Genomic DNA, 11,263 nt, shown 5'->3' on the forward strand with positions numbered 1-11,263 from the left:
GGCTTAAGGTTTGTTTACCAAATAGAGAGCAAATACATCCCTGAATTTCATTAACAATTGAAGGCACTTTATAGATCAAAGACTGGCTTTTTGTTGTTGCTCATTTGTACCAGCATAACAATCCTGAAAGCATATTTATAATCCAATAATATACAACAATCCCTTTCTATATATATATATATGTGTGTGAATTATCCTTTGTGTAATCTTATTAAAATGGATTAATGATGTCATTAATAATGATTAAATTAAGAAACAGCTAAATTGATGATAAAATAAATTAAAATGACGATTCTAGACTAAAATATTGTTTTGGACTGTCCAGGCTGACAAGAACCAACACCATGGTGTCTCTTCCTCCCTGATGAGGAGGGAGCCCCTGAAATAACAAACACCTCCCTTCACCCCAGGCTGGTCACATGATGTTATGACTTTTGCTGGAATCCTTCACAACAACAACAACATCAGCAGCAGCAACAACAACCGGATTTACCAGAATCTGCTTATCGGACGTTCTTAGCTGAGCTAAAAGAGAAAAACACAATTTGGGATTAACTGATCTCTTCTTCCTCATGTAAAGAGCTTCGACTATGATTACAGTCACAATGCTCATGGTTTTCTTTTAAGCCAAACTCATTTGAAAATAATGTAGTTTTGTCTTCAACCCCAATTATATCAAATGTTAAATTCACATGGAGACAAAGATTTTGAGGGCTGTGATTGGATGTTAGCACCTCGTCAGCTTTCCAGGGTGAGATGAGTCTGAATTGGTGAAGATGCTTCATTTTATCACTTGATTTTAACTGTCATCACACTTTTCCACTTGATTTTATTTGACCTTTTCTTATTCATGCAGCGGAATAAATTGTGGTTTGTAATTTGTCAGTAAATCAGTAGCATCGGACTAGATTTAGTCTCGATCTCGATATATTTATGGCTTCATGTGTAAAAATACATTGTTTGGTCATATAACATGAAGGTTGACTTCTGTTTGTGGCATGATTATTAAATTGATGTTATATATTTATTTAGAGTAACGTTTCCATGGAATTTGTTCTTCAACATCTCAGCAAAATTTCAAAAAGTTCACTTTATGACATGGCAGAGAAATACATCTTGGTAACATCACACGATCTCTAACTGTAACTAACTGTGACACAAAATGTAATTTCCCCCATGTGATAGAAACCAAAGCCAACCTGCCTCGAAGAAGACTCATCTTCGCCTTTAACCCCTGATGATGTGTATAAAGAAGCAAAAAACATAATACCCAATAACATGAGAAACAATTATGTCTTTGATTTATGGTGTTTTTCTAAATATTTATTATTTAATTTTCATATCTTGTCGTTGAATGTGTATCCCTGGGGAACATTTTGGACTTGATCACAGCCAGACTGACTTCAGCACTGGTTGTCTCTTGGATACAGCGTTACAGTTTGGTGAGACCAAATAGCAGGAGGCAGCTCACTATGAATATTTCAGACTGCAAAGACCTGTGTGACAAACCTACAGAGGATGTTAGACTTTATCAGAACTCTCCTTCACAAAACTGTATTTCTTATTAATGGTCGTGATTGATCTTGGCGAGCTAGTTCTGGCAGGAAACTCAAGCTGCTCTGCTCCAATCATGTGACATACATCATGTGACATACCTCACTCTCCACAACCATCTATACACCCACCCACCTTATCAGGTGGTCTATTTAACCAGAGAAACATTTCCCATCAACCCCTCTTGCTCGCACTGCTGCTGCAGTATTACCACTAGTTGCTTCAGCCCCTCCACCACCCCAGCATCCACCTGTAGGCTCCAACGGGGGGTTACAAGTATTTGCTCATCACTCCCGTCATTCCTGTGTAATCATATAGATAGAATCCTTTAATAGTCCCACAGTGGGGTTAGGGTTAGCCTAACCCTAACCCTAACCCTATATGTGGGAGTGATTGAGTGTGAGCCTAGACACCAAACACTAAATCTGTTGTAATGCTGCAATAAATGTTTGAACGTGAGTTGGCTGACTGAAGTACAGATACCTGTTTCAAAAATGACTCCAGTAAAAGTACATGTGTGGATTGACTGTCTCTACTCAAGTAAAGTATAAAAGCACAGGTTCTTAAATGTACTCAAAGTATAAATGTACCCCTCTGATGGCGATTTCTACCGACTGTATCTGAGCAAAGCAAACTGAGACTCATGTCACATTTATATATTTAAATTACTTTTTAAATCTAACCACTCCTACTTCAAATCAAATAAAAATATATACCACAAACAGGGGTTCAAGCAAGAAAAGATTTGTGAGCATGAAAAATGTATTCTTAATTTAAACGAGGCCAGGACCAAATAATATAAAATACAAAGCAAGATAAATTTCACCAAAAATTTAATTGACTGTTATTGAACTGAATATAAACACCCTGATATAAACATGTGGATGTTTTAATATTCAGGAAAAATGCATTCATATTAAACCTGTCTCTATGTAATAATTAAACTGCGATTCCCTTCATAAGCCAATGTCTGAGTTGATGAAAGGAAACATAGATGAAACCAGATTAAGGTAAAAAGCATCACACACCTTCTCATTATGTGCGTTTCTTAGAAGCTTATTCCATCCACAACAGTAAAAATAAAAGTCTCCATGCTGAGATCCAGCAGGTGATTTGTTCACCACTAAGATGTCAGCCACAGGAACGATCCACTGCTGTGTGCAGACAATTTATCTTTAAAAATTGATAGTCTCACTGCAGCAGTGTGTCCCTGCCTGTCAGTCTTACTCCAAACCAGTAGCTTTTGTTTTCGTATGCATGTTTTTCACTTCATGAACCGGCTCGTACTGGTGAAGAGCTCAGCTTTTACTGATGAGCTTTTACAGCCATTACGGTTAGAAAGTGTTGCATGTCTAAAGCGACATCCTTGTGAGCTTGAATCTAAGACTAAAATCATCTTTAGGTCAAAGACTACAAGTCAAAGCTCTTTGAATAAATCCAATATTAATAAAAATACAATCCCATACCACTGAAAATGCATTTATAAAAGGACATGTACTTGTAAGAATATCATCCTGCTCCAATCCACACACATAATCCACTCCCGGTCAGAGCAACATATTAAAGATATGTCTTAGAAAACCAACATGTTGTTTTCTCCTGAAAATCTTCAGAAGATATTGAATTTATGTAAATGAACATGTCAGTTTTTATCACTTTTGTGCCAGAACATATAAATAATTTGTTGTTTTTCCTGTATGCCATAGTTCATCCGCCTAATGCAGACATTCTTGAAATGTAACAGAATCATCTCACCTGCTGAAACAGATAAAATGTTTCCTTTTTAATGTTGCCATTAAGTATTTAAACCCCAATGCTTAGTACTTTTCATACTTTTTAATAAAAAATCCATTTATTTTTCCATCACAATCATCATGAGATTTTGTCGATCACACATCTCCCTTTATATTTGTTTATTCATCTTTTTAGAGTGTAGGTGAACGGCTTCGACGAAAGCGCCCACATGCTCGGGGTCCATGTCGGGGTAAAGGCCGTGGCCCAGGTTGGCGATGTAGCCCCGTGTGCCGAAACCCTCCAGCATCTTCTTCACGATCTCGGAGATGCGCTCCTGATGGGAGGAGGAGGGAGAGAGAAAGAGAGAGAGAGAGAGAGCGTTAACTATCAACTGGCAGACCTTTTAGATGAGTCATGCTTCCACTGCTGTAAGACTTTAGAATGTTTTCTAGAGTCTGGGTACATGAGGATAACGAACAGGTTAACGTTTCCTTTTTATTGGTTTTGGCTTTAAACCATTGAATTACAGCGCCTGACTATTCAGTACATATAAAATGAGTGGAATGCTGGGGACTGAAAGTAGCACGTTTGCAGGCTGTTGAAAATAACATCAGTTGACAGAGAAGGAACACAACACTAAAAGTTAACTATTATCAATAAGAAAACTAGAATGCAACTCAGTAGAGCGCACATCTCTGCCAAGGACAGACACACTAAGTTGCACAAACACACACAAACTGATTTATTCAACCTTGTTCACATGTATGTATAGTTAATTATCAATGTCCTTGTTAATCCTTGTGTGTATTTTGACAAAGACTTGTGAAACTGAGGATGAGAGGGAGGTTATCGTATAATGGCTACTTCCGCCAAGTAGGGTATGTTTTTGTCTGCGTTTGCTTGTTTGTCAGGAAATTTTCTGAATAATGCAAAAACTACCAGACGGATTTTCACAAAAAGTGGTGACAGGATGCAGTGTAGCTGCGGGAAGAAGCCATGACATTGTGATGCAGATCTGAGTCAGGGACACTTTTCCTTTATCATCGTGAGGTAGGGTGTTTTATGACACTTTTGTTGATTCTTGATGAAATAAATCAGATATGTTTAGGGGACAAACATGTGTGAGTGTGCGCTGTTTGATGGAGATCTAGTGAATTTAAAAGTGGTCTTATAAGGGGACTGTTGGGCCATAGTGGAGGTACATGTATGTGCTCCACTGAGTGACACTGTTTTGTCTTTTTCCTACATGAACAAACTGTTTCTGTGAGAGGAAGTGGAGGTTACCTTTGGAGCGTAGAGAGCACAAGGGTCCATGTTTCCCTGCAAGCTGACCTTCCCTCCTGTGAGCTCCCTGAACACACACACACAGACACACATCACAGGACACACGGGGTAATCCTTTAACCGACAGGGTGAGTATTTGATGAGTAGAGCAGAAAACACGGACAGACTGTTGACTTATACGCTGCACCCTGTGACAGACCAGTGCCGAGGTCAGCAATGGTTAACCTGCTCCTCAGGAAACGACCCAGTAGGGTTCATGATTCCTGCCACAACCAGCAACATCCTGAGATGGAGTCAGCTCCGATTCAGCTTCAAATGGATTTTACACACTCAGACAGAGGTTACGATTTGAGGCTTAAGTACAGAGTACATCAATCATTCATTTTTTAAAACCACATAGATGTTTCAACACTCTTCATGTGTCACACTACAACCACATGAGCCAACCAGGTGGAGATTCTATCTTCTCTGACAAACAGCCCATGAGCTGATGGGGAATATTTAACACAGAGCTTGGTGCAGAGCAGAATATCTCACAATGGAGTTAAAAGAGTAAATTTGTGTTGAAAAAACATTCATCACTAATAAAACTCAAATAGCCCTTTGTATTGGTGTGTGTGTGTGTGTGTGTGTGTGTGTGTGTGTGTGTGTGTGTGTGTGTGTGTGTGTGTGTGTGTGTGTGTGTGTGTGTGTGTGTGTGTGTGTGTGTGTGTGTGTGTGTGTGTGTGTGTGTGTGTGTGTGTGTGTGTGTGTGTGTGTGTGTGTGTGTGTGATTGCCTTGGTGTGGTTGTGAAGACCTGACAACTCAAATGGCTTCTTGGTTTCAGGGTCATGGTGTGTGTGCTCCTGTACTTATATCTTATTGAGAACCATTTTGAGCATAGACCAGAGTGAGGACATTTTTTAAATGTGAGGACTTTGTGACCCCGACAGTCCTCACTTCTTCAAAGGGCTGTTTGGTGTTAAGACTTGGTTTTTGGGTAAGGGCTAAAATTAGGTGTAGGTAAGGGTTAGGCATTTATTTGGAATGGTTAGAGTTAGGGCCTAGGGAATGCATTATGCCAATCCTCACTAAGATAGAAGTACAAACACGTGTGTGTGTGTGTGTGTGTGTGTGTGTGTGTGTGTGTGTGTGTGTGTGTGTGTGTGTGTGTGTGTTACCGTGCTGAGCGTGGGTCAATGGTCCAGTCCAGCCCGACAACCTCGTAATGAGACTGAGAGAGATCCTCCAACCCATAGTGAGCATCCTTTGCAAACACAATCTGGAACACACACATACACACATTACATTTTCAGAGCGCTTCTCATATGACTGAGATCTTTGGTGAAATGCTGCCACCTGCTGGTCATCTGGTATAACGTTGTTTTCATCAGAACAAATGCATCTGTAATGATCTCTCTTGGGAAACAATGGTGAAGCCGAAGTGTGTCTTTAAGAATAGATCAGAGTTTTGAAACTAACATAGAAGCCAATTAATACAAAACAATACAAACAACAATGCTACAGATAAATAAATAAAAACTGTTGTCGCTGTTGACTTGTTTACTCGGGGCGGATGTGTACATAATTAGCTCATATATATATATACTGGGACAAAAGCGTTTTTTTTCTGTCTCTCACCATGGGAACATCCTGCCCCGACTCCTTCAGTCTATCTTTGACCCGGCGGGCGATGTCTCGGAGGTAAGGCAGAGAGAACTCTTTGAACTCGACGGGTCCCAGGATGCCAGCGTGGGACTCGAACACCTGCAGAGCCTGAACATTGCAGAGCAGCGGAGGAAAAAGAATCCAGGTAAGTTTTTCTTACAACAATTAATCACATCGGCAGCAGAAGCATTTAACACAATTCATAAATAGGTAAATATTTAATTACATGTGGGTATTTCAACCTTTTAATATATTAGAATGTGTTGCACCAGCTATTCATTAATTAAATCACTAACTTGTATAAAGATCTTGCTGAGATTATAACTCCTGTCTAGTTACAAATGCACCAACTCAAGTGGAACCATTAAGACTCCAGGAATGTGTCAAAAAGTAAAGAATTCAATGATGTACAAATTGGTTGCTAGGAAACATCTGCAGTCGAATTAATAATTAACAAACAGACTGCTGTGTAACAGGTGTTCCCAAAATGAGAGTTTAGGAGACCAAATAATTAACTTCATTTTAACTGTGTTATTGTTGGTTTTCCTTTGTTTTATACATATCTGGATACAGGCAGGACTGAGTGTTTAAAAGTTAGTGCTATGTTAAAAGTGGGAGATACCCGATATTTTCTGTCACTACATCTGACATTTTTGTAAATTTTCCAGTGTAAATAAGTTGAAAGTGATACAGTAAAAACAAAGAGCAAAACTAATACATGACTGTATATGTCTCAGATTTCCCAGGAACAAAACAACAAAGGCAGGCGACATTGTGTCTTACAAGCCTACATTGGCATCCAAACATTTTTTAACATTATTTAAAATAGTGGACAGTTATATTTGGGTAACGCAGCTCAAATCCCCTAATGTGAGCCGTTCTTGTTCTACACAACTAAGTTTTTCCTGACTAAGCACTGAGGTCTGCTTTTGGTGCTTTTGTTGTTTTCAATGATAAGTTCCAAACATCAGAACAACCCGACTGCTGCCATTCCTCTCACAACATGTCATGGAAAAAGACTTGATACTCACTGATTTGAAGTTGAATTATTATGTGCCACACCAATGGTGCAAAGATATTACCTGAGCTCCAGCGGCCACCTGCCCCAGCAGATACTCCACTATCACGTCTGTCAGCATCTTCAGCAGCATGTGGCTGGACTCCGGGTGTCTGTAGAGCCAACGCTTCGCCTTGGAGTGAGTGGGAGAGCCACCGCCCTCTATCATGTAGGACATCAGCGTCCACTGAGGGACACACCAAAGAGAAAAGAGAAACAAACACGATACTTAAATATTGATATCACTTTTTTTTAAACTAAATAACGTAATCAGCCGAATTGTTATTCTCACCGGAGCTCCAGTGAATCCTATGAGAGGCACTTTGCCCTCTATCTTGTGTCTGGTCAGTGTGATGGCTTTGAAGACGTAGCCCAGCTCCTTGGCCACATCCACTTTGACCCGAAGTTTCTGCAGGTCCTCTGGCTCCTTCAGGGGCTCCGGGAATGTGGGACCTTTACCTGGCACCATCTGGACGTCCATACCCAAGGCCTGCAGGGAGGAAGATCAGTGCAAGGAAGATTAAAGAGAGTATTTGAGAGATGGCTGAAGTATTAAACAAAGGAAGAGACGTATTGTTAGGAAACTGGAGAATTCACACACTCAGCTGTTGTACAGATATTTCTTACTGTGCACAGCCTCCCATCTCTGGCACTTCCTTGAAAATGAAAGGTTCAGGTGTGATCTGACTGTTAGTATCCAACAATGTGGCCACTAGGGGGCACAACAAGCGGACAGATACACAGCCAACACATAACACTGCTAAATAAAGCTGTTCTTTTGGGGCAGCTCGTGACAATAGGTCTGATATTCAGTCACTTTAGAACTCTTAATAATGTATATACTGTAAAACTGAAACAGAAGCTAACAGAAGCTAAAATGCTCCATATACAAACCCTTTTAAATAACATGTGATCATTGGACTTAGAGTCTTGTGATTAAAAATACTGACAACTGCTAGTGTAAGTGATGCAACTTCACCTTAGCCTAAAGATGTCACAGAATAATAAGATATGTGCTGTGGACATGTTAAAAGAATGAGACTGGTCTGTTTACCTGTGGGACAACCAGGATGTCACAGAAGATGATGGCAGCATCGAAGGGAAAACGTCTCAGAGGCTAAAAGTGGAATAAAGGGAGGAATTTAATTTAATTTAATTTGTGGTTTGTACTTTGTTGTCTCATGGGGACGCCCGAAAGATATATCAATTTTTTTGTTTTAAAAGAGCTCCTTGATCTCAATGTGACTCAACTTGAAGGTCTCAGTCATGGCTCTTGGCTGTTAACTGTGTAAAACAGCTTCTTCTTTCTTTTTAAATGACTGAAATTTTATTTTTCCAGTGTTGTACCTGCAGAGTGAGCTCACAGCAGGCCTCCGGCGACCGACATGTGTCAAAGAAATCCTTCCCTGCTCTGAACTCACGAAACTCTGCAGATTAGATTCAACAAAAATACAAATGATCATCATTAGACAGTAAAGTTATAGATCTTGGTGAAAATGATAAATTGTGCCGAACATATGCATTTTGGTCCACAGAAAATAAATGGACGCCTTGAAAAAAGTCTTAAATTTAAGGGATGAGATCTTTTTTTAAACAAAGTCATTTCTGACATGTCAGAGAAGGAAAAGCACAGGTATAATATAAAATTATATATAAAACATGGCTTTGCAATCAGGTTTACAGGCACAGTGTCATGTATAACAGGGACACTGAAGAAGTAGATCCATCATTAATGCTTCCTACTATAACAAGACATTACCTGGTAGATATCTACCAGCCTGTCTCATACACCAGACTGGGACATGTTCAGTTTCTTCCCCTCGCGCTGCTCGCAGGAATGTATCATTCCGGAGCTGAGGGAAGTCCTTTGGACTGGAAGAAGAAGAAAAAACAAAAAAAGATGTTAGCATCACGACAGCTGACATCTAAACAATGCAGTAAATAGTAATGTGTATATGTTAGAGCCCTGTGAATATGTTGGCTGGCTGATAAATTATCTTCTTTGGGCGGACCTGAAGTGACATCATTACTCCTACTGACTATATTAAATGTGTATGTTCATTCAGTCTTTACTAAGCATAACAGTCGAACAAACTGTTGCAAATATTGGCTTTTCTGTGTTTGCAGAGGGACCATTTTAACAGCCCGAAGCACACGCACGATACAGATTTGGGTGAGAGTTGAGTTTAGCTGCTAACGCAGGAATGACAATAATCTGAAGGCCACAATGCAGCTGCAGCCAGCGTCCGTTATCTAAAACACAAGCGTGCCCCTCCCTTGCCTCTGCAATCGTTTTGGTCATCCAGCTGAGGAGCCGTCAATGACCGACTGATTTGGAGAGATAACGCTCCTCTGCTCTTATCGTGTCCCAGCAGCAGAGAGGACGGTTGGATGAAAGGCCGCTGTGGAGTTATCAGTGATGCATCGCAACCGGACTGAAATTCAAAACAACCTTGATGCAAATCAAACTGTTGGATGAGGAGAACCCCTGCTAAATGGAAAAAGGAGAAAAAGCTCCGTTAAATTGATTTGAACTTCAGCTCACTTCTCACGCCTAAGAATAATTTTTTACATATGCAGACGTGCTGGTAGAAGAAATGTATAATGTTTTTGTCTTTTTTTTCAGAATCTAAACTTTGAATGAATTTTAGAGCCTTTACAGTTAAGGCTCCCAAAATAAATAACAATAACTTAAATGTGATATGTTATATTATGAGAGTCATAGTGGAAGCAATTACATTGACAATTACTCGTCTCTACTGGTGAACTTTAATTTTCATTCTTCAATCGAAAAACTGCATATGTCATTACTGTTTATGCAAATAACTTACTACGGTTATTCAAATAAACAGTAGTGACATAATTTTAGCACAATGACAGTGTTTCATTTTAGTATAAAGTGTATTGTAAGTGATCCTAAAAGTATAAAGTGTATTGTAAGTGATCCTAAAAGTACAAAGTGTATTCGGGGGAATGGAGAACCAGTGCCTAGTAGAAATAAAAATAAAAATGAAAACTAAATATGTGAAACGAAATAAGACAAGTTGAGATCCACTATCATTCAGACTTTCATATAGCAAAAACCCATTAATAACATTGCTGTGAGAAATATTCCAAAAATACATACTTTCTCACTAAAAGACTGTTTGGATATTATTTACCAGTTAATTCCGATTTTAGAAAAGATTATTAAGACGTGAACTTCTCTCTGGTGAAATAGCTTCATGCCGAATTCATCATGAGACCCGAAGTGTTATTTTAAGCTGATGATTCGCGTTAATACATGAATCCACCTTTTAAAATGAGCAAGAGAAAATTGAATTTCTTAAAACTGAAACTAATTTCTGCACAATAGAGGCAGCTGCGTTTATCGGGGATTATTTGTAGCATCAATGGACTGAGACATGATTAAAAAAGATTCATTTCAATTCATTATCGGGTTAAAATGGTTCCATAACAATGACACAGGCAGCTCTCAGGCCTGTTTACTTAACAGCTAGTAGCCGCTAAGTAAGTGGTAACATTAGCGTTGCGTGTGACCGTTACGTGCTAGCAGCAGCTACTCACAGTATGAACTCGTCCTTGCTCATGTCTGCGGCTCTGAGGATGATGGGACCTGGTCACTCGCTCCTCCGTCTCTCTGCAGGTGGAACTCACGACCTGCGGCTCCTCAACTGTCAAACAGCCGCTTACACAACTCGTCTGCAGCACTGCTCCAGGGCGCGGCCATCTTGGACGACCACGTGATCGAACCAGGAAGAGGGTCGGGGTGTCCAAATAAAAGACTGCTTTATTTCTTTAAATGTTCATTATAATAAGGTATGAGGAGGTTTTTTGTTTCTTCACATGTTCACACTAATTGTCTCTGTATTAATTTGGTTAGGGTCCAAATACAGTTAAATGCAGTTTAATATTGAACATACTTGCTCCAAATATTTCCATCATCTTTTACTAAATTAATTAAATGTTGCTCAAGGCAATTTATG

The 11,263-nt window shown here is 39.5% G+C and overlaps 1 protein-coding gene across 1 annotated transcript; it reads right to left on the reverse strand.

The window, feature by feature from the left end:
- Positions 1-2,370: 2,370 nt before the first annotated feature.
- Positions 2,371-11,019, reverse strand: urod (uroporphyrinogen decarboxylase). The gene is made up of 10 exons (XM_053437224.1): positions 10,845-11,019; positions 9,037-9,149; positions 8,625-8,704; positions 8,332-8,394; positions 7,570-7,767; positions 7,303-7,464; positions 6,194-6,328; positions 5,734-5,834; positions 4,573-4,639; positions 2,371-3,622 (listed from the first exon to the last, which is right to left on the reverse strand). Exons 1-10 carry the CDS (start codon positions 10,865-10,867, stop codon positions 3,458-3,460), a joined length of 1,107 nt encoding a protein of 368 aa, XP_053293199.1. The 5' UTR covers positions 10,868-11,019; the 3' UTR covers positions 2,371-3,457.
- Positions 11,020-11,263: the final 244 nt, after the last annotated feature.

Source organism: Pleuronectes platessa, chromosome 13, assembly GCF_947347685.1.
Source record: "Pleuronectes platessa chromosome 13, fPlePla1.1, whole genome shotgun sequence".
Classification (NCBI taxonomy): domain Eukaryota; kingdom Metazoa; phylum Chordata; class Actinopteri; order Pleuronectiformes; family Pleuronectidae; genus Pleuronectes; species Pleuronectes platessa.